The sequence below is a fragment of the Zalophus californianus genome, chromosome 7 (genome assembly GCF_009762305.2).
Source record: "Zalophus californianus isolate mZalCal1 chromosome 7, mZalCal1.pri.v2, whole genome shotgun sequence".
NCBI lineage: Eukaryota > Metazoa > Chordata > Mammalia > Carnivora > Otariidae > Zalophus > Zalophus californianus.
The window spans coordinates 14725104-14746181 of record NC_045601.1 but is presented as its reverse complement, the minus strand read 5'-3'; the positions used below and the strand labels follow the sequence as shown (position 1 = coordinate 14746181).

At 36.4% G+C, this 21078-nt stretch overlaps 1 protein-coding gene across 1 annotated transcript in view; it reads right to left on the bottom strand.

Annotated features, from left to right (window-relative positions):
* Positions 1 to 21078, bottom strand: part of SYNE1 (spectrin repeat containing nuclear envelope protein 1) — a 454337-nt gene that overhangs the window by 288740 nt on the left and 144519 nt on the right. The window contains 8 exon segments of the mRNA XM_035728590.1: positions 874 to 1047; positions 3276 to 3419; positions 4448 to 4600; positions 5063 to 5227; positions 6905 to 7107; positions 8058 to 8154; positions 13431 to 13599; positions 14150 to 14262. Of these exon segments, the coding sequence (XP_035584483.1) occupies positions 874 to 1047; positions 3276 to 3419; positions 4448 to 4600; positions 5063 to 5227; positions 6905 to 7107; positions 8058 to 8154; positions 13431 to 13599; positions 14150 to 14262 (1218 nt within the window).

Genomic DNA, 21078 nt, shown 5'->3' with positions numbered 1-21078 from the left:
GAAATAAAAGCTAATCAAGTCTTTGTAATTTGTTATATCAGATCTAAGATCTGAATACCTGTCTGACTCACTTCAGATACTCTCTGTTCTTTCTGCTAAGTGATGCTACCTTCCTTCCAGGAATCTGTTTCAGTGAATGCAGTGGTGAACCATTTGCCCATTAAGTTTCACACTCCTCTGATGGATAGGGTCATTTATAATAAACCACCTTAAATAAGTCAATTAGCTGCAAGAGTGGGAAGCTGTTCTGCATAGAGATCTGTTTATAAAAACTGAGACCAAAAAAATGATTATCACTCCAAACACATTTCCAGAATTTTATGATTGTGTAATCAGACTTAATCTTAGAGGCAAAGAAAAGATCTCATAAGACAGTTTACAGACACTGGATAGAAACAGAATGGAACTATTTGCTTTTATATATCTAAATATCTAAAATTTGAAATTTATTTATAAAAATGTTATCTCTATATAAATTTAGATAGATAGATAAAATTTTCATTTTATCGTTAGTGGACAGGGGTTTCGTCTTTGGACAGATGTATATTTTTGTTTTGAGATGCCAGTGCTATTCTATTTTTTTTAAAGATTTTATTTATTTATTTATTTGAGAGAGAGAGGGAGAGTGAGAAGCAGACTCCCTGCTGAGCAGGGAGCCTAATGATGCTGGGCTCAGTGACAGGACCCTGGGATCATGACCTAAGCCAAAGGCAGACACTTAACGACTGAGCCACCCAGGCACCCCTGGATGCCAACGCTATTCTAGAAAAATGCTTCCTGTCCTAACCGAATTTCTACCACTATAAGCACCACCTCAGTCTTACTACGCATGCTTTAAAATAACTATGTCTCCTCAAGAGGACTTCTCCTTACCTGTTGTTTCTGTTTAAAAAGAGCACTAGATTGTGCCTCATGCTCAAGAACTGTTAAAATTTCATTGATTTTCCCAAGTGAGTCATAAAAGAGTGTCATCTGCTTTTCTAATTCTTCCAATGGTATCAACAGCTGTCGAGACTCATAAAGGAGTGGAGGGTGACATTCTTTGACCTTTAAAAATACAGAGACAAAAATTCTATTAAAGGCCACTAATTACCACAAACTCAGGGCACTGTTCACAGTTCTTGGGAACATTTTCTTCAGTGATATTGTCATCTGGTGCTTGCAGATCTTCAAAGACCTTTATTTAATGATATTTCCTATGTATTGTTAAATTTTGATATAAAAAACAATACTACTGAGACAAATAAATGCTACAGAGTTTTCCCATGAAGATTCATCTAAACTGTCCATCTGGATAGCACTTTCCCATCTAAACAATGTTGTTGGTGAGCCAGATGGCATCAAATTCCACCTCATAAACTATGCAGCTCATCTTCACTTCGGCCTCAAAATCTGACCTGAGATAGTTGTGAATTACGTTATCCAGACTAACCTTCCAACTTTATTTTCAAGGTCTCTACTACTTGGACCCTTAACTCTAGACAAAGCTGTAACTTTGCTGACTCATTCTTCCCAGACAGGCCTTCTTCTTCCCTACCTCTCCCACCTCTATGCTTCCCTACTCTCTGCCCATCATCTTACTCATCCCAAGTGCACAAGTCAGGTACCAATTTATTTACAAAAGTCCCCACGCCAGGGGATATCTTCCCAGTCTGAATTGACCCAGCCCTCATTTGTCAATTGTCTTTAAAAAAAATGCTGTTACTTTATACACTTGTATTCTTTATCTTAATGCTGAGGCCATACACTCCTGGGGATCAAGAGATCCATAAAGTTTCTGCCTTATCACTTTATGTCAGAATCCAGGACCAGGTCATTCTCTAAGAACTTCCTGTCCCCATTCATTTTACTTAGAATTGCTACCCAAATATTATTTGTACTTCTGGGAACCAAGGAAAGGAAATTGAGTCCTTGTTAGTTGACCATTCTCTTTTTTCTTAAATTATAAATATTCTCATGCTGTCAGATACCCTGCCTGAAGGACGAACTCCCCAAAAGAAAGCTACTGATCTACTACTGCAAGAAGGCTCTGCTAAAATGACTCTGAACAAAATGAAGAGAAACTGCTAATATGCATAAAAATCAAGTATGCTTTAGAAATCTTTCCTGGATACAGTTGAAAATTTAACTGAGATGCTACAACTAAAGTAGTAGTTTTAAAAAGCTGAACAACTTAGATGTGTTTACAGGTGGAATTTGCTTTCTCAGAGGTTGCCCCAAATCATTAAACTTGGCCTAGGCTAAGATATGCAAGCCCAAGCTATGGTTCTAAAAGCTTGGTTATCAGTTCAACAGCACTGACCTCGAATTGTGCCCAATCTCTATAAATAATCTTAACTTGAATATTAAAATAAAAAGAATTAGAAATTAACATTCTAATTTATACCAGTTTGGCAAATGAAGTTTTCTTTTTTTTTTCAAGACCATGATTCTTCCTATTTTCACCTATCTCATTTATTCCTCTTTACATTATTTTTCCACTACTGATTTCATGTAGGTTATCTCTCTCTGCTTTTTCCCTCCTAAATAACAGGTTTCTCTGCTTTCTTTTCCTCTGTTTCTCAAGTCTTCATTACAAAATTTTCCTCTTCATTTATATAGTCACTCCTTTCCTCTATCAGAAATTAATTACCCAATCACAAACAATACCATCTTCATAAAATTCAACTTCAGACAGATAAAAAATTCCAGTGGAACTTCCAAAGTTCTTAAGGAAGTCCCTCAACAGAATAGAAAAGTCTTATGGCTAGTGCTTGACGTCCATGGAGTTCCCTATACACAAGTGGTAGAAATGTATAGATCTTAAGTCTAAGGTGAGCTCCATGAAATGAAGAGGGCAGAATTCTCCACTGCATAAATAATCTTAGAGCAGAGGGATGTCAAACAAAACTCAATAAAAGGGCATTTGGGAGTTCTTTCTCATTTAAATATCTGATCTCTTCCTCCTCCTTCCCCTTCCTTTTCTCCCCCCACCTTTGTTTTACCACATTTAACTGACCCCTTATTCCTCCAGAAGAGACTTATCTTTCTAATAAAGCTCCTAGTGTTTCTAAATTAACAGAGGTAATACTTGACATCAGATCCATAGTTTCAGTTTTAAAACTCATGACAAAGTTATTAAATGACAGAGTTACTAAATCAAGAATCCCAGGAAAAAGCAAAAGCATCTCTTAACAAGTAAAGAATCTGCCCATGGGTGTGACTGAGGAGGAGTAAAGCATGTTGAAGGCAGTGTTGGTCCCGCACAGTTGTCATGCATTAAAGTATTTTCCCACCTTGGTTAGCTGTTCTTTGAGCCTAGACATGGTTGCAAACATTTCATTAGCTTCCTCTTGGGAGCTCTCTTTGGTAATGAGGTGTGCAGTCTTTGTAATCATCTTGTATTGAGCATCCATTACAGGCACCCTCTGCTCAATGTCCTGCATGAATCATTGAAACAGCTAAATTAACACATGGTACATTTCCTTTTAATTTCAGGATTCCACAGAAGGTTAGACAAAAATCAGTATGTACTGTATAAAATCCTATACTTCTAATAAATTTTTGGAAATTCCAGTTATTGCTTTCCTTTATTGCTAATATATTATATACTGGTAATATCACATGAATAGATAAAAGCTTTCCTTTAGAAGTAACCATAAATCCTTAAATTAACATACAGACAAGCTGAAGTAATCTGTACACTTTCAAAAATATATGTGTTAATGTAGTATGCAATCATTATAACAAGCAAATGCATGTTAATTTGGGGCAATTCCTCTGACCTTAACAATGATACAACTTACTTTTTCTTAAGAAAAGTAACACACTGTCATAGTAGAAAATTTATAAATCAGAGATAATAAGAAAAAAATTAAATTACTTACAGTCTTCTTACACAGTGATAACCAGAGCCAACATCTCATCACTACATCATTAATGTTTTCCCCTGTGCATGCTTACACCCATTTTTTTATATTTACAAAAAAGGATACTATTTTTGGCTTTTCTCATTTAATAGTATATTAGAAAAGATTTCCATGTCATTAAATATTCTTTTACTACTTCATTTTTGAGAGCTGCAAGGTATTCAAAATATGTGAAGAGCACAATTCATTTAGTCAATACTTTATAGGAAAGGCATTTATATAGAGGTGTCATCTGTAGATGTTTCCTGTTTTCTCCTAGTCCTTTGTAATTTGGTTGTAGAAAAAAATCTCTACATTAAAAAACTATTTTGAAGTTACTATTTGATCAAAACATATCCTTAAAAAATCCAAATAGATTTTTTTTTTAAATGCATTTTTTTTTTTTCAATTTTGAAGTGCTAACCAGGATATGTACACATGCCAAAATCGTGCCAAAGAGACATAGGTTTTACTTTGCAAGGATCTGGGTTAACTTCAGTGATCTTCCTTTTCCCAACAGAACAGGTTTTCACTTCCTTGTCCAGAAACTACCCCCTCACCTCCAAGTCTTGAATTAATAACTTGACATTAAGAAAAGAGACTTCTAAGGGTTCAGAAAGTTTCTTATGGGCTTCAGTTGCAAAATCAGACAGGACAGTAACACAGTCTGTGTACTCCTTCTTCATTCTGTCCGTTTCATCAGCCCGAGCATACTGTTAAGGAAAGGGAGGAGCACAACACGGAAAATCATTAAGGCAAACCTCTGGGAGCCTGTAACTTTGACGTTCACCTACTCTCTAGAATTGTTATATGGTAAGAAAGATGATAATTTCTGACTCTTATTTTAGATACACTTGAAGTAAGTCCAATTACTGTGAAAGGAAAAAAGGAACTAGCACAGAAGCAAAGAATTATGATTTCAAACATGAGTCGTCCCCTATCTGTAGGCTCCATATGTCAACATACTCTTGAATCAAACTATACATTTCCATAATGTTCCTCTATTATAAATGGGAACGAATAAAGGACCAAAAATAAGCATAACAGTTCTAAACACATCTATACTCTGCCTAAATAAGCCCATGCTACAACAATAAACAGTCTCTAAACAGACTGTTTATCACCACGTTTATAACACATGCATGTTCTAAGTATATAGAGATTGAAAGACATACTTGCTTGACTTCCATGAACAACTCCCTCCATCGCCCATTGAGCAATAGTAATTGCTGTTTAAGATCTCGGGAAACCATCTCATCACATGTTTCAATTAGAAAATTGCCCGCATCATTCATGGCAGCGTGCTGCTGTATCCAGTGAGGCAAATTTCGGAAAAAATCCTAAAAAATAAACAATGCACACTACTGTAAACCACAGACCAAAAATTAATAAATGATATGGAAGTAACCAAACTATGAGAAGTATCTTTGTTCTAAATTTGTACAAATTTTAAGGTAAATATTCGCTCTCCTTCCAAATGCAATTTTCAGTAAAGAGGTTCAAAAATAGGAACTAGAAATGCTGAGTGTCTTTTTGTAAGAACAGCTTATATCTTTTACCATATATTTTGCTGAAAACAAAACAAAACATGATGGCCATTTTCTGTTATTCCTATTTTACAAATTAAAAACTGAATTTCTGTAAGTGTAAGGGACTTGTACACAGTAAATACCAGTGCCAGAGTCATATAAAAGGTGTGGCATTTTAGAGTAATGTATAGTTTTGTTTAAAAATTATAAACAAACTTTTTTGAACTATCATTTTTTATTTTAAAATCTGAATATAGTACATGAAGATAATTAACAATCATGGACATAAATCATTGAAGGAAAATTTTTAAAAATTATATAGCTGGGCCAAGAAGACTTAATACAGTAACATCGTTTCTTATTTGTTTAAGGTTACGCACTTGGCAATGAAGCAGTTTTCTGCTGATTTCAAGTTAATATACGTGTACATGCATATACACACACACCACGGTAAAAACCAAGGATACCAAAGATAATTCAAAATCTATTTTATAAGCCATGTGTGGGAGGACTTCTCACATAAATAGATGAGAACACTTCTGTTTCTGGTGGTTGTAGTCCCTTGGATGAAATTAACACATATGACATCTACTAGGGCACTGCCAGTCTAATCAGAAAAGCCAAAATCTGTATGGGTATACAGTTCTTATCATCCTCAGCTACACGAGAATAATTAATCTATGTGAAATATAGAGTGGTAAAGATTTAAAAATTATGCATCTACTTGCATAACACAATAATAGAAGAGCCAATCTTGGATAGCAAGCACTTAATTCTAATGTATTTACTATACTCTTTAATGGGAGCCTGGCATTTTTATATCTTTCACATAACATATAAATTGATTTTTCATGGGACAATATCAGATTCCCAGTAAGAAGTACACATAGAGAAATCAATCCATTTTATGTGATATTTTAATGTAAGTGACATTAAAGTAGAACAGTACCTCTTAAACCCTCACATACACACCTCTAATTGGAGGAAAAATATCACTCTTGCCCACTCTTGCCATTCTCAACCCTTGACTAAGGGCTGATAACATCCAAAAAGGAATATCCAAAGAGACAAAAATGTGGTGACCCAGATGTCCAACTGGTGTGTGTCATGATGCAGAATCAGTATTAAGTTATACTCTCTGAAATGAGGAAATCCACAGAGGTCAGGGCCCTTCACGTACAGACCTAATGGTGAGTGAAGTGACCTTTGCGGCCCCCTGGGTTTGGCGGTCCCTCCATAGGTTCCTGCTCTTCTGAATGCAAAAGCCAAACACTGAACTGATCAGAGAGGGAACTGTTTTAACATAACTTCTGTAAAGCAGTGTATTTCTTGGCCTAAAATAATTTACTAACCCGAGAGCACAACTCTTGAGGTAATGTCAAGAATCGTGAGTCACATTTGCAAATATATAACATTCCCTAGAGACCTATGCTGTGTCTCATTGCTAAGTTCGTGTATACTCCTTTCCTTTGGTAAGAGCAATCTTACCTTTTTGGCATGCTCTGACTGATTTAGCATTTTCTCTGCATCCTCTAACCAGGCCTGAAGACTGGCCACAGTATTGTCATACCGATCCCAGTTAGCGATTACTTCTTCCAGCATGCTCCGCACGCTCCTAACTTCTACTGAGAGGTTCCTCCACTGGGCAGTGGTTTCGTTCATGAATTTCATCACATTCTCGGCTTCTTCCACTAAAACAGATACGACAAATTATAACTCTTACTTTATATTTTAAATCCACCAAGCCTTTTCTCTATGGTCTATACACTGGTGTGCAACTATAATTCTTCTTTAGAGATTATTTTTTAAGATTTTATTTATTTATTTGACAGAGAGAGAGACACAGCGAGAGAGGGAACACAAGCAGGGGGGAGTGGGAGAGGGAGAAGCAGGCTCCTCGTTGAGCAGGGAGCCCGATGTGGGGCTCGATCATGACCTGAGCCAAAGGCAGCTGTTTAACCGACTGAGCCACTCAGGCACCCCTATGATTCTTCTTTAGATTATAAAGTTAAAAGATGAAATGTTAGAATTTCATTCAGCTAATGCTGGGTATGTTGTACCATATTCACAGGTATTTATAAAGATTAAAAATAATATATTTAAATTTTTTGATAAACGGGATGCAATAAGTGACATATGTATTTTTTTGCATTTTATATGCACTTAAATAGATGGTCACATATATAGTATCAATCACAAATGCTACAGTTCATTTTCAGCAAATATGACAGACATATTTACAAAATGAAGCAAACATATTTTACAACTTGTGTCTTCACACTAACTTAAGTTTTCATTTACTTGATAGTAATATTCAAGTTACTTTTTTTCATTTAATCCTCAGAATTGAAAGTAGGTTAGAAAATTGCAATTTAGAAAAGGAACGCTTTTTTTTTTTTTTTTTTTGCCCCTTCTCAGAAGATCACACACATAGACATGCACACACACACACAGTATGATTATACAGGGCAGAGAGGCATTGCACAAAGTCAAGGGGACTGAAGCCAATAGGTGCGTTCCAGGCCCATGGCAGGGTCACAGAAAGATTCTGCAAGAAAAAAAAATGAGCCAATCACAGAAATCTGTAGGTTCTAAACCATACTGCATTCAACAGTTCAGCCAATTCTATCATGTGTTTTACCTGAACCGTCAGCTTGGACATACATCTCTGCTGTCTGTTTCAAGATCTGGTATGTCACTTCATACTGTTCAAAGAACTTGGTATTTTCTATAAAAGACTAGAAAGGGGGAGTGGTTAGAAGACGGCAAACACCAGGCATAGGTAGAAATACCAAAGTCCATTTCTTCAAGAGAGATATATAGGTATTTTGCCCAAATTTACCAGCCTCACTCTCGTAAAATATAGCAAATTAGTTCAACTGTTACAAAATAACCCAGCTATTCTGAGAATATAAATTGATTCCACACTCACTTTTAATTCTAACTCAGCACTATTGAGAAAGTATTCTATTTCTTCTCCACGCAAGGGTTTGTTTTTAGAAGGGACTGAAGTCTCTCCAGACAACCTGGGGCTAACATTTAGAAAGCACTAAATTTGGAAGAACATTTTCATGTCCAACTGTGTTTGAGCTGTGGGATTTTGTTGCTCTTTGAACATTAATTCTGGTGAATGATGGCTCTGAGGAACTTGGATTATAAATAAATGGCACAGTGCACACTTTTCTTAAAATAAAAAGTACAAAAATATTTAAAAGTAGAAAAATTTTAAATAATCACATATCCCACCCACAAGTGTAAAAATTACAGATAAGACATGTCTATAGTTGTATGTAATTTACATATGTAACAGAGCCACCATCAGCAAATGGGCACTATAAAATTTAGAACACACAAGAAATCCTTAGGTAAATTTTATTGTTAACTCCAGGAAATATGAAATAACTCCTGTTTCGAAGATTAGTCCTGCTATGGTAAAGGAAAAAAAAAATGCAATCATAGTTACCAACATATCACCAAAGGCTCTTTAATTTCTTTTAATAGTACAATTAGTTCCTATGATAACCCAATAAAATACTTGGTAAGTGTCTCTATTACAAAATGCAAAATTAGCCTTTAGAAAGCAGCTGAAGTCCAGTGTGATATGCTGATGAATACTTAATATGGAGATGCAAAATGTTTGAGTGCAGATATAAAACTTCGTAATTTCATAGACATCCCTCAATTTTACTGATAAATTTTTATTATATTTCAAGATAACACTTAAAAACATTCCACGTATAATACATTTCATAGCATTTTATGTTTATAAAGCATTTATAAATTATTCTTCAGGAATATAGTGACTAGGGAAAGCTGTGAGTTACCTGGAATGAAGGGTTCCACGAGGAACACTTATTTCAATAATTTAACAGGCTGTATTATTTTGTAAGTAAAATAATAAATTGGCTAATTAATTATTTAGCCTTATGTTCTACTCCCTTAACCTCCCTGTTCCCCAACTAGGGAAAGGTAATTTACTGTAATTTAAATTTGGAATAATTTAACCAAATGAGCATATCATAATTTGATCAAAAAAGGAAAGTTACACCTAATGTGCAAGACACTGTAGACAAATGAAGAGATAAATATATTTGGCAATGTTTAAAAAAATAGTCTCCATTTATTTTTGGAACAAATTTCAAGAAGCTAATGGGGAAAACAATTCTAAGTGTGCGAGGAAAGGGAAATAGTGGCTGTATTGGACAGAAAGACTTCATTTAACATGCTTTTGCTAGAATTGTTTACAAATTAACTACAAATGAAGAGAGGAAAGTTTATTTCCAGTTTTATTTCCAAGGGGAAAAACAGGATACTTTAAGAATATTATAAATGTTGTAGGGATTCATTAAAGTATTTTTGAGCCTTCCTATTAGGAAGACTAGGCAATTAATTTTTGAAGGAAGATACCTTATTTGTTATTTTACCTTTTAACTGGTTCATTTATTTTGACACTTTTTTCTTTCTGAATACAGAGTAAATCCATTTCATAGCATGAATTATTTTATCTCTTAATATCACTTTGCCAGGAGGAGTGCTAAATCTCCTTTTTACCATGAGCTAACTAGTCTCTCAGAAGGGTGCAGAAGAAAATGCAAATGAATATTTAAAATAATGATAGGATTAATTTATTTCTTTAAAAATAAGACTTACAGGGCACCTGGGTGGCTCAGTTAAGGCTCTGCCTTCAGCTCAGGTCATGATCCCAGAGTCCTGGGATGGAGCTCCACTTCGGGCTCCCTGCTCTGCAGGGAGTCTGCTTCTCCCTCTCCCATTGCCCATCCCCTCTGCTCCAGCTATCTCTCTCTCTCTCAGATAAATAAAATCTTTAAAATAAAGAACTATATAATTATAAAAAAATAAAAATAAGGCTTAAATTTGGATATCAAGTTCAACAAGTCAGCCATGTTATAGTTGATGGCCCTTCAAGAAAATAAGGTATCTCTTTATCCCACTAAATCCAAAGTATTAGTGGAAGATACTAAACTTCTCTCACAAGATAAATATAGAGATAAACAAATTTAATTCATCGATTTCACTTGAATGGAGCTAAGCCAGCTAATTTAAGATTTAAAAAATCATCTTTGAGAAGAGGTTTTATCAGAATTGCCTATTTACATTAATAAAATAATTACAAATAATAAAATAAATGTTCACATTACTTATGCTGCATTCACATAGGCCACAATTCCAAGAGCTCTTCTTCTATGGAAAAGAATGAGTTATCCTATTTCTTCCACAGTAAAACTGAAGCATGTGTTAACAAAACATGGTCATGTCAAGAACAATGCTGACAGCAAAAACCAAACCAATTATCTCCTGATTTATATTACAGTATGTAATCTCTTATGAATAGCATGTGGCCTAGGTTTAATTAACAAGCATTTGCGAAGTATTTTCCAAGAATTTCTTGAGCACGTAGCAGCTGCATACCTGAGCACCTAGTACAAGAGGTAAGTAGGAAGCACATTTTCTGATTCTCTAACCCTTTAAAAAATGGTGGGTTTTTTTTGCATATGAGTAAGAATGAATTGAGAATTCAAACTAAGGAAAAGATAATTATGGAACTTTTACATCCTGCATATTACTTTGGTTATTAGATGATGTGGAGCAGCATATGGCTCATTACAATAAATTTTTTTAGAAGCCAAGGAAAGGAATGGATTTAAGAACCTGATTTTATTACTTTATTTGGAAGTCTTCACTCTTTGAAATAGTCTGTTCTAAAGAACATTATTTTCTCACTAATTCCAAAGGGATGAGAGAAGCTATAGGGGGCATGAGATAAAAGGAAAGCAGTATGTGTCCTTCTTTCTTCCTTACAAAAGTCCTTATAATTCTTCATCATCATCATCATCATTAAAAATTTGGGAAAGACTAAGTCTCCTAGAAATTATTCATGAAGTCACATGGGCTGTAAGTAACTGAACCATAATTCAACATATTTCCATGTGACTGGTAGCCAGACTGTAATAATCTCCCCTACTTTGCCCCGTTCTGCTACAATACCTAAAACAGAAATTATTATTTCTGTCACTGTCACTATCAGTATGTAAGTGTAAAATATTGTCAAATATGAACTAACATTAAATGGAACTAATATTTATGTGTGCTACATTCCTTAGTTCACTAAGCTACAGGAGATCATTTTAATTATTTGGTCTTTTAAGTTAAAAAAAAAAACTTTCGCAGCCAATATTGTCAGATAAACAATTTCAGTACCTAAGCTTTTGGTTCAGAATGATGTGACTTCAAATCCTGACTCTACTTCTTACCAACTGTGCCACCCAGAACATGAGGGCTGAGCGCTGAAAGGCTCTGTTTTCTCAGTGAAACCATGTGAAAATGTCCAGCTCTTAGGTTGTCACTGGGATGCAAGATGACACAGGTAAAACACTGGGCTCATGGGGAACACTCAATATCCCACAGTTACTAAAACTATTAAACAAAAAATATTGTAAAACCCTTTACAGAAAAGAAGGGTTAGCAATAAATAGGTGTTTTTCACCATGGAATAAAAATATTAAGAAATGTTCATTTTAATGTGCTACATTTGTAGTGAAATTAGCAAGTTTACCAATAATTTAAAGTTATGAAGCAGTGAACTTCTCTTTACTTTATGGAGAAAGCAGAAGTACTGTTTTTTTAATTAACATTAATTTTTTAAGATTAATAAACAAGTCTCTATTTACATATTCTTTATTTGAGAAGTTCAAAGAGAATTACTAACATCCTTGTATTAGAACATTAACCTGGTGGAACACTCCCATTAGGCATTTCAATCTGATTGGCTGTCCTTAAATAGCGAGAACAAAGACAGATCCTGCATAATTACCTACTGAGTTCATTGTGTATCGTTTGACATGACTAAACCCAAAAATATAAATGCATATCTGTATTTAATACTTAAAAGACTAAACTAATTGCTTGAACTTAAAAAATAAGATTTTTCATCACTTTCCAAAATAATTCAAAATGAATAAGGGAACACATCATAACAGATTTCATATTTTTTGACACATATTTCCAAGACAATTGTAGTAATCCTAAAGAAAGATTTTACTGTAAATGTATTTTTCCCCAAACGATCTTGTTCATTCATCACTTTAAAATGTAAAACTTTAAAAATGTAATTAAAATATAGCAAAATATATTCTGATTCTAGAATGCTTCAGTAAAGATATGGTTTCAATAAGCATTCAGTCATACCAGTTACAAAGCTACTCTGACTAGTCAGGTTAGAAATGGGCTTGGATTTTAAAATTACTAATTTCTTCTTTAGAATTTGTGATTAAACACAAATGGAGTGGTACAGGACTGAGATGCCTTATGGACATAAACTTTGAGAGCAAATTTGTATTGCTAATAAATTTGTGGGGGGATTTGTTTAACAGAAATAAACTACCTTTAAGAAATAATTCTCTAATTACATGTAAATAGAAAATGCTAGTTACAGAACAACCTAATTTCTTCATTAATGCAGGGCTACTACTCTATGTAGATATAGAATTATTTATACTGATAGCCCAAAATATAAGATAATCCATAAAAATCAAATTGTTACAGAGATTCATAGACAAAAATTTTACTTTTCCTGGATGCACACGAGAAGCAATGAAACTCGGAGACATGCTGGACCTATAGTCCCCATATGAATAACTGAAAATGATTGATTTTTATAGACATGAGCATAATCTTTAAGTATGTTAACTCAGTTTCAATAGTGAGCTCACAATCAAAATCATGGGTATGCAATGCAAAAACTTTTTTTTTAAGCAATAAAGCCAGTCAATGGTTCAGTATGATTAATGGAGCAAAATCTTTCATTTTACCAAAGAATATAGGTGAATATTTCAGATTATTGCGAAGAGCTAACTTATATCAAACCCATTTAACACACTGGTATCTTTATGCTTAAATTCGAGATAAAAATAATAGCGTCAAATAAACTGGTAGGTACTAAGTGCTAAATCCATGTGTCCTCTGATTTCTTTCTCAAAGCACCAGGGAGACTTACGATGTAGTTTTGCAGAAGCAGCTCCACTGACTCTCTCCTCCCATACTTGATGATCCAAGATTTCAGCTTTGACTCTGCAAGAACCAGCAGTGAGAGCAGACGGTACTTTAATTCTAGAAATTCCATTTTCATTAAGTGTAGCTCTGATGTGGAGGAAACAAAATGAAACCTAGAAATAAAACACCGAGAATTTACAGAATGTAACTAATAGTAACAGAACGGTGCTTACTTAACCTGTTACACGTCAGTGCTAAATATAATAGCAGGAACAAGGTCTTCTAAACTCTGGCTGATCAATCACTATCAGGAGATCTGATTCCTTTTCTAGCTCTGGATTTAAAGGCAAATCATGATTGATTGAAGTATTTAATTTAGTTCTTCCCCTGCCAAGACAACTCTCATCTGTTTCTTTTATAAGCTGTTTTTGCAATATTACATAATGTTCCTCACAGTACTGAATAAAAATACAGTCTCTGAAGAAACCATTTCTGTGATTTCCAGGCTGGGTGGATATATTCAGGTTTACTCTTTTCAAACAATAAGACATTAGAATGTTGGCATTCTTAGCATATGTTATGGGAGCTCAATTTTTATGTACCAAATGAAAGAATCTCTGCAAAAAAAAAAAAAATCAGTTCATTGAAAAGAAAAGAAATGGAAAAAACACCCACTAAGCATTTAAAAAAAGATACTTCGTTTATAATCAGCCATTCTCTTACCTCTCGGCCATGTCCTCTAATTGATCAGGTGGCACTGGGATCCCGTTAACAGACCTGGTCCGGTAGATTTCATGGAATGCTCTTTTGTGGGCATCCGTGTTTTGAAGCAGATCCTAAGATACAATTTAAAAAAATAAAAAATGAGAAAACATGTTCACAGGAGGCTAAGAAGCATAATTTTCAGCTTGTAGCGATGAGTCAATGTACTCAACAATTTGATCATGCTGCTACATCCATATGCGACTTGGTGCCTCTCACAGGCTTTTACCTTGTAGAGGAGCCCTGGTGCTCGTCTATAAGGCCTGTGCTAGAGCTGTATCTAATAATTATGGCATCTTTTAAACACACATGACACTTGCACGGCAATGCATTCAGACATTTTAAAGGCACATGGTCCAAAGGAAAATATAGTTACTGCTACAAACAATGATTTGTTAGGATTTTTCTCCTTCCTTGATTTTGAATATATTGGTTTTTAGAAGCTGTAAACTAAGCACAACTGGTTTAACCCTTTAATGGTAATACACACACACATACACATTACACTCTTGTTATTTTATTTTGAATGCATGTAGACTACTATAAAGTGATACTTGCTCACCATTTAAGCCAGTTATATTACAATATTATGAAAATACTCCTATGGTTAGAAGATTTCAAACAAGCACAGGGAATGTCCCATAGATATCAGAGTGGAAAGATCAAATGTGATGTTTATGAATATTCTTTGTAAGCTGTATAGAACTACACAAATTTTAATAACCTATCTAGATTTGTTTTCTGAATTTTTCACTGTCAATAGACTTACTTGTATAAAGACTTACAGGTATGTCACAATTCCTAGCCAATTTCTCACACAGAAGTGAAGAAAAATGAAACATGGTTCATGCCATATTCTCTAGAGTTTAATTTGTTTCCCAATAGCAGAATAAATACCCAATAGTTTGTCACTCACTGAAAAGTAAGACCCATTAGCCCACCAGAATGATACACTAAGATTAACACTGTTAGCTCACACTGAGATTTAGTGGATTTTTTTTTAAAGATCTTATTTATTTGACAGAGAGATACACAGCGAGAGAGGGAACACAAGCAGGGTGAGTGGGAGAGGGAGAAGCAGGTAGCCCGATGCGGGGCTGGATCCCAGGACCCTGGGATCATGACCTGAGCCAAAGGCAGACACTTAATGACTGAGCCACCCAGGTGCCCTGATGTAGTGGATTAATTGGAGAAAATAGAAGGAAAAACACCGTAAAACCATAAGAGAAACACTTGATGGAAGGGGAAAAAAATGAAGGCTCTCATATATAAATTAAAATGTTAAGGTCATACTAAGGTCATATGTGCTTGCTCACATAAAGACATATGTGTTTGTCCCTTTTAACTTGAGGGACATTAATTTTTACACTGTAGAAAAATCTAGGGCCAAACTACTTCTATCTTGGTATATTTTGCTATTATCACCTATTGATCTGCACAGGTAACTGCACAGATATTCACAAGTCACTCATGCCCAGAGGGAGGCCACTATGTACAGGAGCTGATCACAGGGGACAGAAGACCAACCTAAAGTAGCTAATGACTATGAGTATTTTAGTCACCCCTTGCCTCCTTTATAACATCTAGACACATTTCTGTGGCTTATGATCTTATCTGAGACTCCCCCCCGCAAGTGAGTGCACGGCAAATTTAGAGCCATCACCACACCCAGCTCCGATTTATTATATATGACTATATGTTAATATATGAGTAGGGGTCTGTGACTATACTCATATGTCCCGTTGTTTTCTAAAAAGTTTTCCTTATTATAGTCAGTATCTAGTTAACTGAAAGAATCTTGAGAAGATATCAAAACAAAAACATTTTCAAAAATATGATAAAGGAACTACAGCTGGTGTGATGTCACTGGGATCCCTGAAAAGCCATCGTACTAAAAACCAGCTAGATGCTGAGCACAGCATGTGACTTTAATTCACTGGTGGGCTCACAGGAAGTAAGGGAAATCTTTTAGGTCTCCAACTCTGGCGAAAATATGACCCCAAAACTGGATCATAGACCTGTGAGCAAAAACAAATGGATAAAGCTGATTGTTTGAGGCAAATATCTATACCATTGCTGTAGGAGTTTAAGTCTTGGAACCTGAAGAAGGTGGGAACAATGAAATTCAGAATCCTAATGAGCCAGAACCCTAAGTACTAACAAAAGTTAACTGGTAGGAATGTAACAATATTGGACAAAATAGATTTGAGAATAAAAGTCATTGCATGTAATTAATTGCTTAAGGATGAAACTTTCAATTTGCTAGTGGCTATCTTAATTCTGAACTTGAACATATCTAGTAAAGCCTTTTACATAGAGTAAACTTTACATATCTAGTAAAGTTTTTACATAGAGTAAAAACTGATAGAACTCTAGGGAGAAACTGACAAAACCACATGGCTGTGGGAGCTATCAGTGCCCCTCTCTCAGTGACTGAGATGGAGCAAAGGAGCAACTGCGCTAGCAGGCGGTAGAGGAAGGAGGAGAAGCAAGGGGAAAGGGCTGCGGATCTGTGGACCTCTGTAAGAATTTGGGAATGCTTATTTCGAATAGGTGGGAGCCAGTGGGAAGTTTTGAGAGGGGTGAAATGAACTGACTTGCATTTTACAAGCACTGCTGTGACCGTGTTACTGAAAATGCCCTATCCTTGATGCACTGCTTCCCTTAGCTTCTAAAACAACACAGGAGCTGGATTCCCTCCCACGTCACTGATTGCTCTTTCTCATACTCTTCTGCTGGTTCATCTTCTACTCTTTGATTTCTTGATATTAGATTCCCTTAGAGCTCAGTTCTTGACAGGTTTTTTTCTCTGTCTATACTTCTTTAATTTCTTTAGTCTCAGAGCTTCCAACATCCTTCTATATACCAATGATTTTGAATATTTATCTCCAGCCTATACCTGTGTCCTGAGCTCCTGTCTCTTATCTCTTACTGCCTATGCCACATGTCCGCTTCGATGTGAAGAAGTCTCATACTTATCATGCCCCAAACTGAATTCCTGATCTTTCCCCAAACCTGCTTCCCTGTCTCTCCATCTCAACTGATGGAAACCCCATTCTTCCAACTGCTTAGTTGAAAAAACACAGTGTCAGGTATGACTCTCCTTTTTTTTTCATAATCAATATCTAATGCCAAAAATTGCTCTGCCTTGAAAATATTCGGAATCTGACCATTTCTCACCATCTCTACAACTACCATCCTGGTCAAGCCACCCTATGTGGATTACTGAGACTGGTTCCCTGGCTTCTACCCTCTACTGCTAACGCAGTCTCTATTCTCACATAATAGACAGAGTGATACCATCATTCCTCTGGTAAAAAAAGTAGGTGGGAAAAGACAGTTATAATATGACAGTGAAAATCAACAATGCCAAAAGCACAATTAAGGAAAGTAAGGAGGCGCAAAGAAACAATACTCGGGGAAAATAGGGGCTTAACTACAGGCATGGAAAAGATTACCAAAGAATATTTTTAAATATTTTGAACAATTTAAATATTTGAACAATAATTTTGAAAACTTAGTCAAATGGACAATTTCTCAGAATGTATGAATCTGCCTACTGACCCAATTAAAATTCTGAAAGCCTGAATATTTCTAATCATTTTTAGGGGCTGGGAATACAACAGAAAGAAAACAGACAATAATTCTTGTCCTTATGGAGTTGACACTACAGTACAGGAAATCAAGCAGTAAATGAGATACATAATTAAAATAGCAGTTGAACTGGGTATTTACCACAAAGATACAAATGTAGGGATCCGAAGGGGTACGTGCACCCCAATGTTTATAGCAGCAATGTCCACAATAGCCAAACTGTGGAAAGAGCCCAGATGTCCATCGACAGATGAATGGATAAAGAAGATGTAGTATATATACACAATGGAATATTATGCAGCCATCAAATGGAATGAAATCTTGCCATTTGCAATGACGTGGATGGAACTGGAGGGTGTTATGCTGAATGAAATAAGTCAATCAGAGAAAGACACGTATCATATGACCTCACTGATATGAGGAATTCTTAATCTCAGGAAACAAACTGAGGGTTGCTGGAGTGGTGGGGGGGGGGGGGGGGGTGGGGGTGGCTGGGTGATAGACATTGGGGAGGGTATGTGCTATGGTGAGCGCTGTGAATTGTGCAAGACTGTTGAATCACAGATCTGTACCTCTGAAACAAATAATGCAATGTATGTTAAAAAAAAAAAAAAAAAGAAGAAGAAGATAGCAGGAGGGGCAGAATGAAGGGGAGTAAATTGGAGGGGGAGACGAACCATGAGAGATGGTGGACTCTGAGAAACAAACTGAGAGTTCTAGAGGGGGGTGGGGTGGGGGGATGGGTTAGCCTGGTGATGGGTATTAAAGAGGGCATGTACTGAATGGAGTACTGGGTGTTACACGCAAACAAGGAATAATGGAACACTACATCCAAAACTAATGATGTAATGTATGGTGATTAACATAACAACAAAAAATTTAAAGAAAAAAAATAAAATAGCAGTTGAGATGCAGATAAATGCCAAAGAAAAAAAATCAACCAAGAAAAAGGGAAAAGGAGTTGTAATTTCAAAGGGGTGGCCAGGAAAGTATTGACTAAGAGGTGACTTTTCAGTAAAGGCCCAAAGGAAATGCGGAAGAACATACTGAGACTAATCAATGGGAGAATGTTTCAGGCCAAGGACAGAGAACATTCCAGAACAATGGCAAGGGCTAAGGGGTTGACATGGGAATGTGCTTGCCTGTTTGATATCATCTTTTCAGTGAGGTTTCACTGACAACCCTCATTAAAATTGCACCACCCCTAATACTCTCCGGCCTTTGACTATCGAACCTAATATATAATTTATTACCTAGTTACATTTATTATTTCTTATCCACCTCCTCCCATTAGAAAGCAAATTACATGCTGTAGGAATTTTTTCCTACACTGAGTGTCTGTTTTTCTTATGAGTGCATCACAAATGCCTAGAACATCACTTTGCACATAGAGAGTACGCAGTGAATATTTGTGGAAAGACCAGGAAAGATTAGAAAACATAGCCAGAGGAGTAGAAAGAAAATGAGGAAACCAAATGAAGAAAGCAGTTCAAGGATGAGGAAATAACTATGTGAAATGCTTTTGAGAGGCAAGGTAAGATACAGACTGAGAACTGGCCACTGAGTGAGGAAGAAGGAGGGCTCTTGTGAACCTGACGTGAACAGCATGGCAAGAGAAGCTCGACTGGAATGGGTTCTCAGAAGAACTGGAGAAGAGAATTCTGAAACCGAAATGAGCACAGATAACTTTCAAAGAGCTTCACTGAAAGAGGAAGGAGGGAAAATGGACAGTAGCTAGAGGGGAGGGGAGGGCCACGGAAGACAGGTTTTATTTTTAAAATTTTATTTATTCTTTTTAAAGGAGTCTTTAAGAGGAGAGGATTAACAGCATATACTTTATGTGGGTGGGCACAAATCCAGCAGAGAGAGGGTGAAAAAAAGGCAGGAACTACAGGCACTGTTTACCGGAGAAGAGCAGGGAGGATGGGATCTCATACACATGTGGAGGGGCTGGTCTTAGCTTGGAGCACAGATGGTTCATCCCTAGTAACAGAAGTGAAGACTGAGGATTCAGGCACAGATGCACGTAGGTGGGTTGATGTGGTCGTGGGAGCTTGCGGAAATTCTTTTTTGATTGCTTCTATTTTCTCAGAGAAATAGGAAGCAGTGTCATCAGCTGAGAGTAAGGATATGGGAGGAGGTGTGGAAGATTTGAAGAGACAAGGTATGGAATAGTTGTCCCCAAAATAAAGAGGCGATGGAGATGAGGCGAAAGGAAATGCCTTTGGAGTGCCAGGCAGCAGTGGGGACCCAGCTGGGTTAGTCATCATGCCTGGGGATGTGTTTCTCCGCAGCCACACTCAGCTGTATATGCGTGGGCGGGGACCAGGCAGAAAGTGGACTATAACCAGAGCTGTGTTTTAACCAGGCCCCCAGGACAAAGGAAACCGGGTCAAGACGATTAATGTGTGTACAAGTGGTGACCTTTACTGATTCAGCACTGATTTTAAGTAGAAGACCAAGGGAAAGGATGACATGAAGAGGGTGAGAGGCAGCAAAATCATGGACTATAGGGCACAGAGTTCATGCAATTTGGAGTTGGGGCAAAATGGGTTGGACAGTGAGATAGATGCTTGAAAAAGAGATTGTGGAGGGGGGGGTTCAGTTACTGGTGATGACAAGTTCTAGACTATGCCTATGCCTTGAAAGGCTAGGATAGGGTGTAGGATGGAATCCCTGAAAGACAGGAGATCAAGAAACTAATAGGCCAGGTTATTGGCAGGATTATCTACGGGTTACTGAAGTTATTAAGAATTATGGCATGCATTGTCATGCAGGAAATAAAATCTTCAAAACAGGAGAGGAAGTGATCTAGGTAGGGTTGATAACTACAGCAAGGATGGGGAGTAGGTCGTAGAGTTTCATGGCTATTTTCCTCATTCCTTAAGACTGAAAACCTTACTTGGCTAAAGCAGTACTACTAATAAAAATTAGTAAGTTTAATTACTCTACATGTGTTACATGCAATAGCTTTGTGGGCATGGTTTAAGTTTAGTGTTTAAAACAATCTGGATTAGGGATGCCTGGGTGGCTCAGTCAGTTAAGCATGTGCCTTTGGCTCAGGTCATGATCCCAGGGTCCTGGGATCCAGTCCTGCATGGGGCTCCCTGCTCAGCGGGAAGCCTGCTTCCCCCTCTGCCTGCCGCTCCCTCTGCTTGTGCTCTCTCGCTCTCTGACAAATAAATAAATAAATAAATAAATAAATAAATAAATAAATAAATAAATAAAATCTTTTAAAAATAGAAATAAATAAAACAATCTGGATTATCAGCTATGTGACCTTGGGCAAGGCACTC